The 22339-nt window shown below is 41.9% G+C and overlaps 1 protein-coding gene across 4 annotated transcripts in view; it reads right to left on the bottom strand.

Moving 5' to 3' along the window:
* The window catches only part of rasa2 (RAS p21 protein activator 2), a 189509-nt gene that overhangs the window by 30287 nt on the left and 136883 nt on the right, over positions 1–22339 (bottom strand). For all 4 annotated transcript variants that reach the window (XM_048541904.2, XM_048541905.2, XM_048541906.2 and 1 more), the window contains 6 exons: positions 19600–19756; positions 16440–16588; positions 12071–12185; positions 10226–10300; positions 9382–9505; positions 89–195 (listed from right to left, as the gene is read on the bottom strand). In XM_048541904.2, the coding sequence (XP_048397861.1) occupies positions 89–195; positions 9382–9505; positions 10226–10300; positions 12071–12185; positions 16440–16588; positions 19600–19756 (727 nt within the window). The remainder of the gene's footprint in view (positions 1–88; positions 196–9381; positions 9506–10225; positions 10301–12070; positions 12186–16439; positions 16589–19599; positions 19757–22339) is intronic.

The following is a 22339-nucleotide window of genomic DNA, read 5'->3' as shown; positions in this document are numbered from 1 at the left end:
TCAAGTCAGTTCATTTCATACTATGCCAGGTTCTGGGTTTTCAATTCTTTTGTTCAAAACTACTCTCACCAATGATTACACAACTTACTGGATGATGGTGTCGAAGATGGAAACTGTGAGGGGAGACCACTGCAACTGCGAAGAATCGAAGGAAAACAAAACTGCTTACAGCAGAGTATTTCACATGGGGATCGTCTGGAAAGAGAGATTAGTAAACAATTGGAATTAACAGTATGCTGAATGTTTAATGTATTTTTTGTTTCTAAACTGCATCAATATATTTATGTCAATACAGTGTGGAGTTGGAAGAAAACAGGTCAGCAGCAGTGGAGCAGGAAAGCTGATGTTTCGGGTTTACACCCTTCATCAGAACTGAAGGAGGGTAGAAACCTGAAACGTTGACTTTCCTGCTCCTGACCTCCTGTGTTCCTCCAGTCCCATACTGTATTGACTCTGACTCCAGAATCAGCAGATCTTGCTATCTCTCTTGCCAAAAGAAAATATATCCAAGGATGTCAAGTTCAATGTTAACCATGTTTGCTCCCTGCTGGGTTTTTTTTAAAAAAGGGTAGGACCATGCCCCAGTTTGGCAGTGTGTAAAAAAGGGGGTTCAATATGTGATGCACATTCTCGTTTGGGATTGTTACAACTCACTTGGGTAGTGCTGGAAATCAAGTTCAGTCATCACAAAAATTAAAGATTTCATAAAATTATGGGAAATTCCCCAACTTGCTATATTTTAGATCTGAGCTGAAAGTATACAAAAAGAGATTCTGTACCCAGTAAGAATTTTGATAAAATAAGATGATGCTGGCTAAGGTAAACAATTATGAACCATTAACATGTAATTTTACTCGTTAAAATTCTAACCGCTTTATAAAATCTCTCTACAAAAACATGCAGACTGACAAAGAAATTGGTGCCACGGTTAGAGGCAAAGGCTGGAAAGATAGCTCAGTGTTCCCTGTCCATAGTGATGGTCCTTTTGGTTTGCCCAGCCATGCTGCTCCTCAGTTTTCCTCCTCCAGGTGCTCTCACTGGCTTGCAGGATGCAGTGACAGATTCGCACCATAAAAAGTATCTGACTTTTGGCTAAAAGCCACAGTGACTGTTTAGGGGAAATAAATAGTTCTTTTTTCTTCAAGTTTGCGGTGGTTTGTTTTTACTGCTTGGTTAAAAGATAACACCTTTTTTTCAGAGATCTAATGGCTTTTGACCAAAGAATCACACCGACAAGCTGTTCGGCTACCTCAGAGTTTTGAGGAAGAATCACTGAACTGAAATCATTAACTCTGATTCGTCTCCACATATGTTCACAGTCCAGCTGACCTTTTCCAGCAATTTCTGTTTTGGTGCCAGGGAAAATGGACTTCAGGCTTGCAAATAATTAATGCCCTCTCTCTAAAGCCTTTAGAATTCTTCTGGATTATTAAAAGGAGCTTCACTTTTTTGATAAGCATCTATTAAAGATTTCATAAATGAGCAATTGCTCCAAATGATGTCCATTAATATGCATAAAGTACTGCATGACAACAAGAGACAAGATGAAGATATAGTACTGGTAGATCTGCTACTTTGAATGGACTCTTCTTACTTGGTAACTTCGGTGATTTTTCCGTTAGTGAAAATGCTAACCTATCAGACACAATTTATCCGACACCACTTGTCCTTAATAAATCCATGCTTGATGTCCTAAAATTAAACCTGCATTGCTATATGCCTAACTTAAACCTGATGCAGCAAGTTTGCAACTTCTCCACATACTTTGTGTGTTGAAAAAAGGTCTAGACCTGAAACGTCAGCTTTTGTGCTCCTAAAATGCTGCTTGGCCTGCTATGTTCATCCAGCCCCGCACTTTGTTATCGTGAATTTTTTTTAAGTTCTTTGACAACCAATGGTTAGGAGGACAAAGAAGAGTCAATAAACTCAACATAATTAGGATTACTGGTGGGAAGTCAAGGAAAGAAAGTCAAAATGCATAGAGGAAAGAGTGCTCAGATTTTGTTATTCTTTACTATTTACAACAACAAACTTTGAAACTTCTGGGACTAATTGGTTCAAATTTCTGTACTCACCCAGTTTAAATGCTTTGTGTTGATTCTGAGGTTATGAAAGGTGTTTGAACAAAAGAATGTAAGAAAGAGAAACAGGAGTAGGCTATTTGGCCCATCAAGCCTGCTCTGCCATTTAATAAAATTATGGCTGATCTTTTCGTGGACTCAACTCCACTTACCCACCCGTTCACCATAACCCTTAATTCCTTTGCTGTTCAAAAATCTATGTTTGCCTTAAAACATCCAATGAGATAGCCTTAACTACTTCACTGGATGGAATTCTACAGACTCAACTCTCTGGGTGAAGAAATTCTTCCTCAACTCCGTTCTAAATCTGCTCCCTCTAATTTTGAGGAAATGCTCCCTAATTCAAGTTTCACCTGCCTGTGGAAACAACCTCACTACATCTATCTTACCATTCCTTTCATAATTTTATAGATATGTACATTATGGAAACAGGCCCTCTGGTCCAATACATCCATGCCAACCAGATATGCAAAATTAATCCAGTCCCATTGCCCAACATTTGGTCCATAACACTCTTAAACCCTTCCTATTCGTGTGTCCCCATCCAGCTGTCTTTTAAATGTTGTAATTGCACCAGCCTCCACCACTTCCTTTGGCAGCTCATTCCATACATGCACCACCCTCTGCATGAAGCAGCTGCCCCTTAGGTCCCTTTTAAATCCTTCCCCTCTCACCTTAAACCTATGCCCTCTACTTTTGGATTCTCCCACCTTGGGAGAAACGCTTTGGCTATTCACCCTATCCGTGCCCCTCGATTTTATAAACCTCTATAAGGTCATCCCTCAGCTTTCAATGTTCCAGGGAAAATAGCTCCAGCCTATTCCGCCTCTGCCTCCAACCCTGGCAATGTCCTTATAAATCTTTTCTGAACCCTTCCAAGTTTTACAACATCCTTTCCGTAGCAGGGAAACCAGAACTAAACAAGGTATTCCAAGAGTGACCCAACCAATGTCTTGTGGTGTGGGATTTGAACCTGAATCCTTCTGAATCAGATGCAAGGGTGAACTGAAAAGAAAGCGAGTCACATTGAGTTAAGTGACTCAATCATTTATTTTGACTTTAGAATGGTGAGCAACGAATACAGACTCCAATTAAAAGTAAAGCTGATGATTCCTGGCTTGCGTGTAAAGACAAGACAGGCTCATCTTTTGGGTGTCCCACTCCATGCAGGACACAAACGCATTGGCAAACTGGCATTGATCTTTGACCTCCTAGTTGTTGCCTAGCACTGACCCCTGCTCCCTGGTGCTACCTGATGAACCTCACTGCAATACTCTGACCCCTTGGTGCTGACCTTTGATCCTCAGCTGCTGCCTGATCAAATTCTCTGCAAAACTGACCTCCTAGTGCTGACACTTGATTCCCAACTACTGGCTGGTGCTGACCTCTAACCTCCCAATGTGGCTTGGTGCTGGCCCATGGCCTCTGTGTTGACCCCAAAAGTCTCTGCAATAGTTTGACCTCCTGGCGCTGAACCCTGATGTTGCCTTATGCTGATCTCTAACCCACAGATGCTGCCTTGTACTGACCCCTGAGCCCCTTGTTGTGATCTCTGGTGTTACTTGATGAAAATCCTGCGATAATCTGATCTCCTGCTGCTGACCTTTGACCCTGTGGTGCCACCTGCCTGATGAAACTCCCTGCAATATTCTGACCTTCATGTCAACTTCATACACAAGGACCCTGAGCCACTCATCCGGTCCCTGTCTGTTAATTTTTTAAAAAATTGAACAGCATTTGTTTCCTTTGAATCCCAAACTGTTTCAGTATTCACGTCTGTCCAAGGCCTGCTTGATGTGTGACACAGAGGGGAGGAGGAGAAACATTACAGAAACCACCTCCCTGCTCAAGTATGGTGTCGGCAAGAACCAGATGTGTTTCTATAAGATCCCTCCCTCATTCTTCTAAATTCCATTTAACGTAGTCCTCACCCCAATTACAAATTGTTTCTTTCCTCAAACTCAATGAATTTGGCTGAACTCAGTCATTTTGATGTATCTCAGCTCAGAAATTTAGCCTGCTTTGATGTACTCCAACAATCACAAGTCTTTACAACTTATGAAAGGAATGGCATCTGCAGAAACAGACAAAACATTGTGTGTAAATTAAACTTGGTAATGCAGAAACTTCCAAACCTCTTGTATAGTTCATCTGAACAAATCACTTGGGCCCAGAATCAGAATTTGCTGGAGAAATTCAGGTCTGGTAGCATCTGTGGACAGACAGCACAGAATTAACGCTTACAGTTTAGTGATTCTTCTTCAGAATGAGATTCTAAACAAGGGTCACCAGACTCAAAACGTTAACTCTTTCTCCACAGATGTTGCCAGACCTGCTGAGTTTCACCAGCACAATTCTGTTTTTGTTTCAGATCTTCAGCATCTGCAGTTCTAGGTTTTATTTCAGTCAGTTTAGATTCTGCACTGCAGATCGTTCAATGTGTCATGTAGCAGTGTATATCAAAGGATTACAGTTCAAAACACAGAAGGGAAACATTCTAGATTACAAATACCAGAATCAATGATACTGGAAAACATGACTAATCATATGAAGTTTTTCAAATGACTACACTGCCATCAAGTGGCTAATAACCATAACAAATGCATGAAGACTATGTACAAAAAATTGACTCAAGCTGGCTTCTTAGCAAGTGCAGTAATGAAATATTGCTACATTTTGTACTACATGGGAAGAGAGCCATGATTGCTTCGTCAATAGCCTTCCTATCTGCAGAAGGACAGAAGTGGGGATATTTGCTCATGGCTGCACAAAATCTGGCATCGCCTGCACCATCCACCATCGTCAACATTCACTTCTTTCACCACCAATGCACAGTGGTAGCAGTACACACCATTTACAAAATTCACAGCAACAGCTCCACAAGCCTTCTAATATAGTACGTTCCAAACCAGTGACATCTACCATCTGGAATTGGGAATGAGCAAATGCTGGCTCAGCTAGTGATGCCCACACCTCATGAAAAAATAAAACTACATTTTTTGTAGCATTGCTTCATTCTTCTGTTGCAGTTCCCTTTCCAGAATAATCATGCTGCCCTTAGAAAATGTTGGTTTCAGTCATCTGCTTTAAAAAAAACCAACTGCAGACTGCACTCTCTCTCACATGGTGCTGTAGTAGGCCTGGGAGGATAATGCTGCATTCAAATCTCACAAACTGATAACTTTTAAAAAGATACAGGGAATGACATCTAGATCCTGGAGCTCTTTGTAAATCAGTTAAGCAGCAAATATTACCGCTTAGTTACTGCCTCTGTAGTGAACGGAGAAACCAGACAGGATGTCCTTCAAAGTACACGTCAAAATGCAAAGACCTAAAAGCGGGGTCTTTTGGATATTTAAAGCAGTGGGCATAAATTGTTTCAACTTGTTCAAATGTAATGCAACAGAAAAATGAAAAATGATTCCCATCTTCTTGATGATAGTATTTATCAAGACTGCTGGGGTTTAATTAGGGCTTCAGCAAAAGCAGAATGAAATTAAAGTACACAAGATGCTGCTCACTCAAATAAATGTTGAGCAAAACTACATTCAATGTTGAATGATTTCACCTTAAAAGACATTCCAAAATTGGCAAGGATAACTTCCCTGTCACTGTCACTGTCACTTTATTATTAACAAGGAACTGAGCCACAAGTGGATGCTCACCAGAACTTGTGAAATTCAGTATGGGACCTTGTGGGTCCAAGCATGCTGATTTCACATATGTTTGCATCGATTAGCCACTAAAAATCATCATTGAATAATCAAGTCTGCTGTAGACAAAGCAAACAAGATCATGAGATGAGAGGAAACAAATTTTGAGAGGACTGCAAGAGTTTAGTACGATCTTCCACAAAACATGGTAGAAACAGAGCCTTTGAATATTTTTAAAGTTGGAGGCAGATATGATTCTTGATAAGCAAAGAATGAAAAGGAATTGGGGGTGGTGGAACAAGCTTGTGGACCGAATAGCCTACCCCTCCTCCTAATTCATGTGCTTTAATATATGCTCACATGAGTCTGATTTTCAGCTTATTTTTATGTGTTTGTGGGATGTGAGCTTCACTGGTTGGCCAGCATTTATTGCCCTCAAGGTGGTGGTGGTCAGCAGCCTTCATGAACCACTGCAGTTTAACTAGTTAAGTCTAAGTTAGTTACCTAAGTCCAGTTAGGCTTCACTTTACAAGACTTAACAGCTCAAAAGAACAAAAAACCTTGGATGCAGAAGGACATTGTGAAAATACTACTCTAATATGTCTATCATTACCTTGAGAAATAAGGCAGGGCAAGTGACTGCAGTGTTATTAGGTGAACACTTTTGGACTACTGATCATAAAACTATTAATTTTAAAGTAAAGTAATTTACCTTACTTTGATTAAGTACTTTAATGGCACGAAGGAACTTTCATAAGTTATTGAAGTAGTCTGTACGCAGGTAAAGAGACGACTGAGAAGTGAGAGGCTTTCAAAAGTGTGATAACGATAGTTCACAGGCGTTATATTCATGTAAGAGTGAAAGATAAGGCTGCTAAGATTAGGGAACATTGGATGAATAAAAAGTTTGAGGTTCTGGTCAAGAATAAGAAACAGTCATGTTAGATACAGACAACTAGGATCAAATGAATCTCTTGAAGATTATAAAGTATGTAGGGACATTCTTAAGAGGGAAATCAGGAGGGCAAAGGGGCTGTGAAATGACCTTGGTCAATAAAGCTAAAGATAACCCAAAGAGATTATACAAGTACATGAAAAGAAAAAGAGCAACTAGGGACTGAATAAGGCCTCTTTGAGATCAACAAGGTCATCTATATATTTGAATCTCAGGAGATGAGAGAGATAGTAATAGAATATTCCGCATTAGTTTTTACTGTTGAAAGAAACAAAGGCTCAGGACTCAGAGAAATCGATGTTTTGAAAACGATCACATTACAGAAGAGGAAGTGCTGGAGGTTTTAGAAAACATGAAAGGTGGTTAAATCTTCAGTCCCTGATCACACTGTGAGGAATTAGAGAAGAAATTGCAGGACCCCTAGCAAAGATATTGGTATCACCAATAACAATGATTGGGGTGCCGGAGGACTGGAAGGTGGTCAACCTTGTGCCATTCTTTACGGAATGCTGTAAGGAGAAACCTGGAAGTTACAGACTTGGGAGTCTGACATTGGAAGTGATTCTGAAAGATAAAGATTTACTTAATTTGGAAAGGCTAGGACTGATTAAGTGCAGTCAGCATGGTTTCTTCTGAGGGAAATAGTGTCTCTCAAATTTGACTGACTTTTTGAGGAAATAACCAAAAAATCTGAGGGGCCAGAGTGGTAGACATGGTTTACGTGGACTTTACTAAAGTCTTTGACAAGGTACCATTGGACTAATTAATAAAATTAGATCACATGGGATACAGGGAGAGCTTGCCAATTGGATACAAAATTGGCTTGGAATTAGGAGACAGAGGATGGTGGTGGCTTTTCAGACTGGAGGCGTGTGACCAGTGTTCCACAGGGATCAGTCCACTTTTGTTTGTCATTTATATAAAAAAATTGGAGGAGTGTTTAGGAGACATTGTTAGTAAGTTTGCGCATGACATCAAAATTGATGGATAGTGTACAGTGAAGAACGTTATCTAAGATTACAAAGAGATATTAATCAATTGGGTCAATGGGTTTAGAAGTGGCAGACAATTTAATTTGGATAAATGCGAGCTATTGCATTTTGGTAAAATAAACAAGGGCAGGATTTATACAATTAATGGTAGGGCTCTGAGTAATGATGTAGAACAAAGGAGACCAATCTATGGATTCGGGTACATATCTCATTGAAATTTGTGTCACATGTAGACAGGGTAGTTAAGGCAGCATTTAGCATGCTTGCCTTCATTGCTCAGACCATTGAGTATGGTAGCTGGGATGTCATGTTGAGGTTGTACAGGGTGTTGGTGAGACCTCTTCTGGAGTGCTGTGTTATAGGAAGGGTATTATTAAATTGGACTGGACTCAAAGAATTTGCCAGCGTGTTGCCGGGAATGGAAGGTTTGAGATATAAAGATAGGCTGCATATGCTGCAACGTTTTTCACTGGGGCATAGGAGATTGAGGGTTGACCTTATAGGGGCTATAAACTCAGGAGGGGCAATTGTTAAGGTGAATGACAAGGATCCTGATAGGGCTAACTTTCACCAAGTAGCATAAGATGGGCAACAGTTTGCCAGTCACTGAATAGCAAAGGATAGCTGCTCACAAATATTGCTGACAATAGCATTTTGTCAGTCAACTAAAACTATCACATAATAAAATTAATGTTTTCAAGGTAAAAATATTTGAACAATGGAACAGTCATAGCAAGTACACGTATTTGAAGAACATTCTATAAGCCATAGATAAAACAACTGCCACTTGAAATAATTCTAGATCTCACATTATTAAGCAATAATTATAAAACCAGATTTTATAGTTCATAAAAGGATTCAAACCAGATAACAAAGAGTTAATGGCAACCACAAATATCTCTATCATTTTCTTTCTCTTTTTTATGATATAGTTATAAGGACAAAAATTTTAAGGCTGTGATATTCTTGTTATTTTCATGACTTTCTGAATTTTGATTTTCTAATTATTCGATATTTGGTCCTGTTCTTTTTCCTGTGTCATCGTGCCTTTGTGCCTTTTCTGTGCTGTATGCAGTATCAGTACCATACCAATAAAAGGCATATTTTGAGTCTCCTCCCATAAGTCAGACTCTCATTGAAAGATATGAGATGTAACAGATCTTTTCCCTAGCGTGAAGGAGTTCGGGGTGGGGGGGGTGGCATGGCATATTTTTAGGGTGAGAGGAGAAAGATTTAAAGAGGACGAGGGGCCACTTTTTTTACATGGAGAGTGGTTTGAATGTGGAATGAACTGCCAGAGGATCCAGGAACAGTTACAACATTTAAAAGACATTTGGATATATTCATGAATAGGTAAGTTTTGTTGGGGGGATATAGGCCTGACGCTAGCAAGTGGGACTAGTTGGGTTTTGGCATTATGGTTGGCATGGACTAGTTGGGCTGTAGATCTGTTTCCATGCTAACTCTAATAATAAAAGGCAGATACAACACAGCATACTTTTAGGAACTTGGGTACAGGGAGTAAGGCCATTTAGCCCCTCAAACCTGTTCAACCATTCACTGAATTTAGGACTGATCGGTGACCAAATTCCAAATACAGCTTGGAGTTCACTTTTAGTTTGAAGCTACAACATTTGGTTTCACAAAAACGTTTTTGTGGGAAGAAACAACTTGTTAGAATCATGATTTTTATCTCTTACCTGGAAACTGCTTCCTTGCCAAGTTTTGTAGTGAATTAAACACCTCACACATTAATGTGGGACAACTCATACTGGACTTGACAATCACATTGAATACTCTTTCAACATACTGGTGAAGGTTCTCCTGCAAATTTGAAAATACACTGAATTAAGCTACTATTTGCATTTGAATGCTAGCTCAACTGATGGAAAGGGTAATGGAAAAGACATCAGGAAGATCTGTTGACTATCACCACCGATTACTCTCTGCCATTCTTTCAACGACATGCTTTCACCCTGTCCAGCTGCAGTCACTTCTCAAGCTCTTACCATCAACATTACCTAGCATTTACCTGGATCATTCAACAATAAATATAAAAGCAAAGCACTGTGGAGGCTAGAAGTTTGAAATAAAAACATTGTGCTGCAGAAACTCAGCAGGTCTGGCAGCATCTGTGTAGAGAGAAACAGAATTAACATTGAGTCAAAATGTTATGAACAAGAGTCACAACAGACTGAAAACTTTAATCATTTTATCTCCACAGATGCTGCCAGACGTGCTGAGCTTTGCCAGCAACTTTGTTTTTGTTTCTGTGCCTTCACATTAAACCATTAGTTCTGAAGAAAGGTCATACTGGACTTGGACTATTAACTCTGGTGCTGCCTGCTGAGTTTCTCCAGCATTCTGTGTTTCAGATTTCTAGCATCTGAGGTATTTTGCCTTTATGCTATGATGTTATGTTTATAAGAGTCTGGTAAAATAATCTATTCAAACTGTTCTATGGTACATTATAAAACCAATCATTCCCATCTGTATGGATTATATACTAAAAAATATTGAGTAATTATTGGAGAATACACATACCTTATTCACCTCAACATTATCGCCTTCCTTTAGCTTAACAGGATCAATCTCACAGGTTTTACAGGAGTCACAAATCTAAAAAAAAATTTCAATTATCTCAAGTGAGGATAATGAGGATTCTAAAACAGATACAGATTTTATTAGTCAATGAAGCATGTTATTAAAATTTGATGAACAGTGTCTGACTTTTACATGTACAAATAAATATAAATTTAAACTCTGCATTTTAAATTAAGGCATTTGCGTTATTTTTCTAAAGGGTTCAAAACAAAACCCATGTAAGACAGCCCTTCCAGTAGACCCGTTTCAGTACGTCAGAAAGCAGGGACCTGGAGTTTTGAAGGAAAACTGATTTCACAGTGATAGGTTACAGCTTCAAGCTTTTAAGCAGTTTGGGAGGAGATTTGACTAGATCAAAAGCAAATCTAGGATTCTCTTCTAGAAAGGAGTAATGGACAGTTTGGGAAAGCACAAGTACCTTGGTATAAAAGTTCAATTTGTGAAACTTCCAAACTGAGTGTTTGGTTAGAAATTTCCACGTTAGTAAAAGCTGAAAAAGTTTAAGCTCTCAGTCTTGCGTATTCATGTAAGAAACTTCATAGGTGACAGCAAAGTAGTAGGGAGAAACAGTAAAGTCAACCCTAAAGATCCAATACAGAGGGATGATTTATCTGGTTTTACATCTCTTTTCCTGTCGGTATACAGGGTGAGACTTGCTTATCTGAACAATAAGACTTTTCTGTGTTCTATATCTAGTTGGCTTGGATTGTTTGTTTTTCATTTTTGTTTCTGTCTTCTAAGAAAGCTCTGTTGTTAAAGAAACTGCAGTCTCATGTGACTTCTTTGGTGAATGATTGCCACGTTAATTATTAAAACAGAAAAGCAAAACATATGATCAATTAGGCCAGATTTCATTCTGAAATCTGACTTGTCTAGAGGTACCCATCAGTTGGGATCATGGCTTGCAAACTCAAACTGGGAGATCTCTATCACAAGGGCCTGTTATACAGGATGCAATTTCACTGTCTGTGGCACTCCTACAGACACAGAGGGGATTTCTGGCTCCTCAGGAATCAGTCACGTTACTTCAATGGAACTTCAATGTGTGTACTCCATTTACCGATGACCTCCGGATCACTAAAAGCTTTATTAACGGATAACCACGTGCTATAATTTCTCAATGATGGAAATCTGGAATGCATGGGACGCCAAAAATAGATAAAAGTGGAAACCTTGGGAGGACTGCAGAAGTGGATGAGACTGCAGAGGTTAGGAGTAATTTAGCAAAGGAAAAAATTGAATATTTAAACGTGAATTTTAAATTTGAGGTATTAGTACAAGATAGATGATATTGACAATACAGCATTAAGATCAGGGCCAAATAAACTGCAACAGTTTGGCTCAGTTTCAAAGGTGGTGAGGGAGCAAGGGTGCAGCCAGTGACGAGGAAAGGGAGTTGGTAATATGTACCGAAGACAACAAATTTGATCTTACTAAGTCTCAACTGGAGCAAATTTCAGCTCACCCATTACTGGATGTCAGACAAGCAACATTAATCCAGGAACGGAAGAGTTAAGAGGTGATGGTGAACCTGGGAGAGTTATTGCGAGTGCAAAAATAGAACCCAATATTGTTTAGAAATGATGTCACAGAGTGGTTGCATGGAGATGAAGCAGTCATCAAGATAGTAATATTTACGAGTGAAAGATTATCTTTTAAAAACCTGATTCTAAGTAACTGCACAGGAAGTCAACAAATGGAATATGTTCTCTTCCACTGCATGTTGATGGAGAAGTCAGCATAAGAATAAACTAAGCATCATGTTGATATAAAATATCATCTTACTTCATCTAAAATTGTTTTCAGAGTCACTTTCAGATAATGCTTTCCAACGAGTTTCATTGTTTCATCGATACAGCGTGTGGCCAGAGTATTTCCCCTGAAGATAGTGTTGGCTTCCCTGCAAAAACAAAGTAGTAGGATTCAACAGGACTTTCTCTAAATTCATCTGTGGGACGTGAGCATCAGTGGCTGGCCAGCATTTATTGCCCATCCCTAGTTGAAAAGGTGGTGGTGAGCTGTCTTCTTGAACCACTGCTGTGGGTTGACCCACAATGCTCTTAGGGAAGAGAATTTCAGGATTTTGACCCAGTGACAGTGGAGGAATGGTGATATATTTTCAAGTCAGGATGGTGAGTGGCTTTGAGGGGAACTCGAAGGGGGTGGTGTTCCCATATATCCACTGCCCTTGTCCTTCCAGATGTAAGTGGCCGTGGGTTTGAAGGTGCTGTCTGAAGATCTTTGATGAATTTCTACAGTGCATCTTGTAGACAGTGCACACTGCTGCTATTGGGCGTCTCACACATTTTCTGGAAACTACTGAAAACATTGCATTCTGACACACAGTGCACAACAAATCTAACAGTAATTTGAGTGCAAAGAACCTTAAAACTGAATTTTTCTATACTGTCTAAAAGCCCAGGTGCCATTGCTTGCACCTTTATGGCAGACATGTCCTGCTCAAAATCCAAAACGTTTATTTATGGCAATGACCTAGAACCATTGATCCAGGCATCAAAAGATCCTGAACTTGCAGAAAAACACCATCTCGCAAACAGTAAACACAAGCCTACTTCATCATTCTGGCAATCTGTGCTATCACACACTTCCCTGTCTGCCATTCCCCACAAAACTATTATGTAACTTGTAAAGGAAAATGTGACCATCCCATTCATGAGCATGTGAAAAATCCATCAGTTGAGTGTCTAAAATTGCATTGGTCTGAGAAACAACAGTTAACATTTATATAGCAAGAACACACTACATTTACCTGCCTAAGATAATGAAATGTGAGGCTGGATGAACACAGCAGGCCAAGTAGCATCTCAGGAGCACAAAAGCTGACGTTTCGGGCCTAGACCCTTCATCAGAGGGGGATGGGGTGAGGGTTCTGGAATAAATACGGAGAGAGGGGGAGGCGGACCGAAGATGGAGAGAAAAGAAGATAGGTGGAGAGGAGAGTATAGGTGGCGAGGTAGGGAGGGGATAGGTCAGTCCAGGGAAGACGGACAGGTCAAGGAGGTCGGATGAGGTTAGTAGGTAGGAGATGGAGGTGCGGCTTGGGGTGGGAGGAAGGGACGGGAGAGAGGAGGAACAGGTTAGGGAGGCAGAGACAGCTAGGACTGGTTTTGGGATGCAGTGGGTGGAGGGGAAGAGCTGGGCTGGTTGTGTGGTGCAGTGGGGGGAGGGGACGAACTGGGCTAATTTTGGGATGCGGTGGGGGAAGGGGAGATTTTGAAGCTGGTGAAGTCCACATTGATACCATTGGGCTGCAGGGTCCCCAAGCGGAATATGAGTTGCTGTTCCTGCAACCTTCGGGTGGCATCATTGTGGCACTGCAGGAGGCCCATGATGGACATGTCATCTAAAGAATGGGAGGGGGAGTGGAAATGGTTTGCGACTGGGAGGTGCTGTTGTTTATTGCGAACCGAGCGGAGGTGTTCTGCAAAGCGGTCAAGCCTCCGCTTGGTTTCCCCAATGTAGAGATAGCCACACCAGGTACAGTGGATGCAGTATACCACATTGGCAGATGGGCAGGTGAACCTCTGCTTAATGTGCAATGTCATCTTGGGGCCTGGGATAGGGGTGAGGGAGGTGGTGTGGGGGCAAGTGTAGCATTTCCTGCAGTTGCAGGGGAAGGTGCCGGGTGTGGTGGGGTTGGAGGGCAATGTGGAGCGAACAAGGGAGTCACGGAGAGAGCGGTCTCTCCGGAAAGCAGACAGGGGTGGGGATGGAAAAATGTCTTGGGTGGTGGGATCGGATTGTAGATGGCGGAAGTGTCGGAGGATGATGCGTTGTATCCGGAGGTTGGTGGGGTGGTGTGAGAGAACGAGGGGGATCCTCTTTGGGCGGTTGTGGCGGGGGCGGGGTGTGAGGGATGTGTTGCGGGAAGCTTGGGGACCGCTTTGCAGGACACCTCCGCTCGGTTCGCAATAAACAACTGCACCTCCCAGTCGCAAACCATTTCCACTCCCCCTCCCATTCTTTAGATGACATGTCCATCATGGGCATCCTGCAGTGCAACAATGATGCCACCCGCAGGTTGCAGGAACAGCAACTCATATTCCACTTGGGAACCCTGCAGCCCAATGGTATCAATGTGGACTTCACCAGCTTCAATATCTCCCCTTCTCCCACCGCATCCCAAAACCAGCCCAGTTCGTCCCCTCCCCCCACTGCACCACACAATCAGCCCAGCTCTTCCCCTCCACCCACTGCATCCCAAAACCAGTCCAACCTGTCTCTGCTTCCCTAACCTGTTCTTCCTCTCACCCATCCCTTCCTCCCACCCCAAGCCACACCTCCATCTCCTACCTACTAACCTCATCCCACCTCCTTGACCTGTCCGTCTTCCCTGGACTGACCTATCCCCTCCCTACCTCCCCACCTATACGCTCCTCTCCACCTATCTTCTTTTCTCTCCATCTTCGGTCCGCCTCCCCCTCTCTCCCTATTTATTCCAGAACCCTCACCCCATCCCCCTCTCTGATGAAGGGTCTAGGCCCGAAACGTCAGCTTTTGTGCTCCTGACATGCTGCTGGGCCTGCTGTGTTCATCCAGCCTCACATTTCATTATCTTGGATTCTCCAGCATCTGCAGTTCCCATTATCACATTTACCTGCCTGTTTGGGCTGCCAGTGACTGAGCAGCACAAAATGGCTGACAGCTGTCCATAGCTGATGCAGAACATGGCTGACAGTAGTTACAGCACTTGGGTAAATATTTGCTTAATGCAGTCTTCACAAGGAAAACAATAGTAGCTTTGTAGACTCAAGGTCACTGAACTGAAATATAATATGCAGCTGCAGTTGTTTACACATGACAGATAAGACATTTAGTTAGGTGACTCCCTTTTGAATTATATAATCAGTTATAATACTAAGTACAGGTTTTCGTTAAGATCCTTCAAATAATCATCGATTCCAAAATGGTTATAGATCCACCTATATACAAACCAAAAAAAAAAAAATCGCTAAAAACATTAGAGGAAAGATCCAAAACAGTCTCGGACAGTAAAAGCAGTCCCAATATCAGTACAGGTAAATGAGAGTCTCGTCACATCATACCAAGAAGGACCAGGGGTGGGCTACAATCCTCTCTATCTCTGTCGTTCAGTGATATGATTAGCTTAACTGGAAATATGTTAAAATTGCCGAGTGTGGCGGTATTCCTTTGGGTTAAGGACTATCAACAGTTAAACTGTGTAGGACAGCAAGTAAATTGCTGAGGCAACCCCGAATGGAATAAGGTGCTGTACCAGAGATTCAGTTACAAAAGGATAACGCTGTGCTGCTGACCAACAGGTGGGTGGGTGAGAGTTGCTCATGTGCATCCTAAGTTTTAATTGTTTAAGTTAAGACATTCTGAAACCACGTGCATCTTTTTGCTATGAAAATCTGAAGCTGTTACTACTGGACTTGGGATCTCATTGAGAACTGAGATCTAACACTACTTAAGAAGATCTATTGTTAAAAAAGCCTCATTTTTCTACTTAACACTCTCAGGAAACCATCAAACAGATGGATCTTGGAGATCTGATCAAATGCTTTCCATATTATAGGAAGTGGTAATGCAATCGCAGTCACAGCATTAAACAAGTAAACTGATAAAGGCATGGCAAAATGTAACCAATATTCAGAGTGCAACAGTGCATCATTTACTTAGTTTCACTCCACAGATGCTGATGTGCTGAGCATTTTTTGCTTTTATTCCAGATTTCCAGCATCTATATTAATTTCCTCTGATTGAACAGATTACTTGATGTATTGGAAATGTGGGCAACCTCAAAGATCTTGATAGTTATAAATTCTAACAGTTATGTGCTTCAAATCTGACAATCTCTGGAGATGCTGAAAGAATTGCTAACGGAAATGGGAATGCATTTTTGTAGAGCAGCAGATGCTATCAAGGTATTATTGAAGTACATTGCACGGACAGAGTTACAAGAACTGTACTCTGCATTATGCACTCTCATGTCAGCACTGGCAACCGTCAAATGTTAAAAATGTTCCATCATGAGTTCCATCCATTCACAAATACATTTTCTTTTAATATAAAGTTCTATATCACAGCCAGTGATAGAAAAGGTCTCCCTGCTCCTCGCAGGATTTAACAATCAAATGAGACTAACCATTAGAGCAACTATCAGACTTACTGTGTCTGCTGAAGATCCAACTCAGCTATGGCACTAAGGAAAGGAACCAGCTTCCTGTGATGCAACAGCAGGCGTACAAGTGGCAATACTGCTTCTTGCTTCTCACGACACACCTCACCCAGGATATGAACTGCTGAGGCAGATATAGGCTTCAAGGAGAGAGAAACACAAGTAGGTTAAGCACCATTACAAGATAACTGGTTTGATTGTTGCAAGTTATTTTATTGAATTACAGTTGCCTTTCCTGTCTTACACAGACAGTTCTCAATAATATGCAAGAAGCAATTTGAAAATCTTTAATAGAAACAGATAACAAACCCAGTAGATACCATTCAGTGCTGTCAGCCATGGGAACTAAGCTGGTTAATTCAAAAGTAGATGTGACTTGTCCATTATAATCTATACTGTTAGAACACAACAGCAGTTTCCACACCAAAAACCAAACTTGGATATTCGAAGAACAATATCTGTGCAAACCCAGTCAAATGTCAGCAAAACGGGATTCTCAATACAAACCTCAACATTCGGTAGTCTGTACTAGATCCCCTAGATAATGAAGTTAGATCTCAAAGTTAGTATCTTGAAGAAATTATCTATTGAAGAGGGTTCAAAAGAGATTTACCGGCATGTTGCCACAACTGGAAGGTTTGAGTTAGAAAGGAGAAGCTGGTTATGCTGGGACTTTTTCCACTGGAGCACGAGATTGAGAGGTGACAATATTGAGCTTCATAAAAAGCATGAGGGGCGCTGATAAAGTGAATAGCAAAGGTCTTTTCGCTAGGGTGAGACAGTTCAAACCTGGGAGGCATATTTATAAGGTGAGAGGAAAAAGGTCTAAAAACAGACCTAAGGGACAATTTCTTTTCAGAGATGGTGGTTTTAATGCAGAATGAACTGCCAGAGGAAGTGGTGGATGCAGGTACAGTTACAAATTTAAAAGACATTTGGACAGGTACATGAAATGAATATGGAAATTTTGAGGGATAAGGGCCAAACACAGGCAAGTGGGACTAGTTTAGTTTGGGAACATAGTTGGCATGGATAAGTTGGACCAAAAGGTCTGCTTCGTTGCTGTATGACTTTTATGACTTAAGTATATGTAACAGTGGTATTTGAAACAGGCACCAACTCACCAAGTTTTTATTGCTGCAAAACTAACAGCTGCTCATCAGAATACGGAGCTATAAGGCCATAAGACATTGGCCTAATTTCTGCTTCTTTCAGCCCATCAAGTCTGCTCCACCATTCAATCATGGCTCATAAGTTTCTCAACCCCATTCTTCTGCTTTCTCCCCAAAACCCTCGATCCCCTTGACAATCAACAACCTATCTATCTCCGTCTTAAATATACTCCACAGCCTTCGGTGGCAGTGAATTCCACAGTTTCACCACACTCTGGCTGAAGCAGTTTCTCCTTACCTCCATTCTAAAAGGTCTTCCCTTTACCCTAAGGCTGTGCCCTCCTGTCCTAGTGTCTCCGACCAACAGAAACATCTCCCCAACATCCACTCAGTCCAGGCCATTTAGTATTCTCCAAGTTTCAATTAGGTACCCCCTCATGCATCTAAACTCCAAGTATAGACCCAGAGGCCTCAAATGTTCCTCATATCTTAAGCTTTTCATTTCTCGACCATTCCCATGAAACTCCTCTGAACCTGCTCCATGGCCAGTACATCTTTCCTGAGATACGGGACCACTGTTGTTTGTGACATACGTAAATAATTTGGAGGAAGGTGTAGGTGGTCTGATCAGCAAGTTTGCAGATGACACGAAGATTGGTGGAGTAACAGATAGTGAAGGGGACTATTGGAGAACGCAGCAGAATATAGATAGACTGGAGAGTTGGACAGATAAATGGCAGATGGAGTTCAATCCAGGCAAATGCAAGGTGATGCATTTTGGACGATCAAATTTAACAGCACACTATACAGTAAATGGAAAAGTCCTGGGGAAAATTGATGTCCAGAGAGATCTGGGTGTTCAGGTCCATTGTTCCCTGAAGGTGGCAACGCAGGTCAGAAGAGTGGTTGAGAAGGTATATGGCATGCTTTCATTCATTGGATGGGGTATTAAGTACAAGAGTTGGCAGGCCATGTTACAGTTGTATCGGACTTTGGTTCGGCCACATTTGGAGTACTGTGTACAGTTCTGGTCGCCATATTACCAAAAGGATGTGGATGCTTTGGAGAGGGTGCAGAGGAGGTTCACCCGCATGTTGCCTGGTATGGAGGGTGCTAGCTATGAAGACAGGTTGAATAGATTAGGATTATTTTCATTAGAAAGACAGAGATTGAGGGGGGACCTGATTGAGGTCTACAAAATCATGATAGTATAGGCAAGGTGGATAGCAAGAAGCTTTCTCCCCCCCCAGAGTGGGGGACTCAATTACTGGGCGTCATGAGTTCAAAGTGAGAGGAGGCAAGTTTAAGGGAGATATGTGTGGAAAGTTCTTCACACAGAGGGTGGTCGGTGCCTGGAACGCGTTGCCAGCAGAGGTGGTAGACAGAGACACGATAGGGTCTTTTAAGATGTATCTGGAGAGGTACATGGATGGGGAGGGAGTAAAGGGATAAAGGCCCTTAGAAAATAGGCGACAGGTTTAGACAGAGGATCTCGATCGGCGCAGGCTTAGAGGGCCAAAGGGCCTGTTCCTGTGCTGTAATTTTCATTGTTAAAACTGCGCACGATACTCCAACTATGGCCTGACCAGAGCCTTATATAGCCTCACAAGCAGGTGCATGTTTTTATATTCAAGTCCTCTCAAAATAAATGCCAACATTGCATTTGCCTTCCCAACTATTGACACAACCTGCAAGTTTACTTTGAGGGGATCCTGGACTAGAACTCCCACGTCTCTTTGCACTTCAGACTTCAGAATTTTAATCGCCATTTAGAAAATAGTCCATGCTTCTATTCCTCTTACGAAAGTGCACAGCCTCACACTTTCCCACATTGTACTCCTTCTGCCACTTCTAACCTGTCCAATTCCTTCTGCAGCCTCCCCACATCCTCAATACTAGCTGACCCTTCACCTACCTTTGTATCGTCTCCAAACTTAGCAAGAAGCTAGAAGCTTTAGTACACTGAAATACATGCATTCTTTGAAGCTGTTTTAGAAACCAAAAAAAAAGCCTCCAAGACTTTATCTGCAAATATTTACCTTAACATCTGATGACATTAGCAGCAAGTCATTAAGAGAGCTGTAGTACTTGGAAGGGAGCACGTAATCTTCATTGTAGGATATGGACAGTCGCAGTGAACCTAAGTCTTCTGATTTTGCAGACTTGTTTCCATTGTCCTTCGGTTGTAGTAAGTACCTATTTAATGACAGTGTATATATTGATTTGAACCATACCACATAAAACACCAAATGTTGCAGACACAACTAATGATATAATTAGCTCGCAGCAATGACTTCATCTTCTCAATCTTCAGGCACACTAAAATGATCTTGCAGCACAGGTTACACTAAGGTTGTGTGTTGTTCATCCACTGGGTGCCCTATACCATCAATCAATAAGAGTCCATGGTTTAAGGTAATGGTGTGGATGGAAGGCTGTGTTAACCCAGCAAACTGTGTGTAATGAATATTATGCAAAAATCTATAACATATTGACTTAACTCCACTTTCATACATTAATGACCTGACAACAACACTTTGCAGAACTATACAAATTAATGTGTACATAAAAGGAAATAAAACAAAGAATTGCATTTGCTGAAATCAAATAAAACCAGAAACTGAAGAAACTCAGCAGGTCTGCAATGTAGCATTTCATACCTTGCCTCAGTTCAAAATGCATCTTCCCTTCCAGCTTTGTACAAACTGAGCAGCACATGTTTACAGAACACAAACATTTAGTTTACGGTACAAAGGATCACAAAATCACATACTTGGATATCGAAGAGTGCAAGTTACACAACATAAGCATATAAGAATGCTAATGGGACAGGTCGATACCAACATTCCCAAAAATATACATCCAAACCTGCTTAAATATATGTCAATGAACTCCCAAATTTTGAAAAATGCCAAACGAAGCAGTTGCCTTGACAGCAGCACTGACTGCAATCTACTGTCCATGGTCTAGAATGTACAATTTAATTCTCTCTACAGAGCAGGATGCAATATAGCATCAGATTAGCAGTAGGATGATGTCAAAATACAAATGCAAAGTCCCAAATGATTTACTACTACTTTGTTTAATAGTCAGGCCAAAAAATTTTTCGTTTAATGCTTCTTGTGTATTTCAGCAGCTACGTCTCAGATTGTAATCTTTTCTCAATCAAAAAATGAATACATAGCAATAATCCAGTTCAATAGAGATAATGGGAATTGCAGATGCTGGAGAATCCGAGATAATAAAGCGTGGAGCTGGATGAACACAACAGGCCAAGCAGCATCTTAGGAGCACAAAAGCTGACATTTCGGGCCATGATCCTTCTGACGAAACGCCAGCTTTTGTGCTCCTAAGATGTGGCTTGGCCCGCTGAGTTCATCCAGCTCCACACTTTGTTCTGCCGATTCCGCTGACGTCCACAACCACATAACAGTCGACAATGGCCCTGTAACTTCCCCTTCCGCCCACATGACTGGTCTAGTGCATACACCCACTCCTGATGAAGTCTCCACCCCTGCTCCAGGCTCCAGCTCTACATTCAGCCCCAAGCCTTGCTGGGTATTCACCATCCCTCTCGACCACCTCCTTCTTACCATCCCCTCGATCACGACCCCACCTCTGATCACCAAGAGTCATCACCCAGACCATTACCAACCCCATCACCGCGGGAGATCACCCATCCACAGCCTCCAACCTGATAGAAATGGGCAGTGTGGGGTTGGAAAGCTATCACCCACCCAAAATCCATAAACCTGACTGCCCCAGCCGACCCATTGTCTCTGCCAACTCCAGCCCCACCGAGCTCATCTCCTCCTATCTCAACTCCGATCTTTTCCCTTTGGTTCAGTAACTCCCCATCTACTTTGGGGACACAATCAGCATCCTCCACCTTTTACAAAAATTTCAGTTCCCTGGCCCCCACGTGTTATCTTCACCAAAAACATACAGTACTTATATACCTGTATCCCCCATAACGATGGCCTTGAAGCTCTCTACTTCTTCCTCTCCTGTAAGCCCAACCAACCCCCTCCACTAACACACTCATTTGCTTGGCAGAACTGGTCCTCACTCAACTTTTCCTTCGATTCCTTCCACTTCCTACAAACCAAAGCGGTGCCTATGAGCATCTGCATGGGCCCAAGCGATGCCTGCCTATTTGTAGGATGCGTGGAGCAGCCCCTCTTCAGCAACTACACCAGCACCATCCATCACCTCTTTATCCAATATATTGATGACTGTATCAGTGCTGACTCGTGTTCCCAGGAGGAGCTTGAGCAGTTCATCAACTTGGCTGACACCTTTCGCCTTGCCCTTAAATTCACCTGGACCATTTCTGACACTTCCCTCCCCTTCCTGGACCAGTCCACCTCCATCTCCAGAAACTGACTCACCATTGACATTCATTTCAAACCCACTGTCTCCCACAACTACCTCAACTGCACACCGTCTCACCCAACCTCCTGCAAAAATGCTATTCCACACTTAATTCCTCTGCATCTGCCTCATCTGCTCCCAGGTTCAGGCATTCTACTCTAGGACTTGAGATATCCTCCTATTGTAGGGACCGTAGCTTCCTATCCTCTGTTACTGAGGGCGCACTCAACCACATTACTCCCGTTTCCCATACTTCTGCCCTCTAAAGCCCTCCCCCAAACAATAATAGAGTTCCTTAGTCCTCACAAACTATCCCACCAACCCCAAATCCAATGCATCATCCTCCGACATTTTTGTTACCTACAATCGGACCCCACTACCAAAAAAATATTTCCTTCCCCACCC

This window comes from Stegostoma tigrinum, chromosome 14 (assembly GCF_030684315.1).
Source record: "Stegostoma tigrinum isolate sSteTig4 chromosome 14, sSteTig4.hap1, whole genome shotgun sequence".
Taxonomy (NCBI): Eukaryota; Metazoa; Chordata; class Chondrichthyes; order Orectolobiformes; family Stegostomatidae; genus Stegostoma; species Stegostoma tigrinum.
The sequence above is the reverse complement of the archived record's forward strand: the minus strand, read 5'-3'. Positions and strand labels throughout refer to the sequence as shown.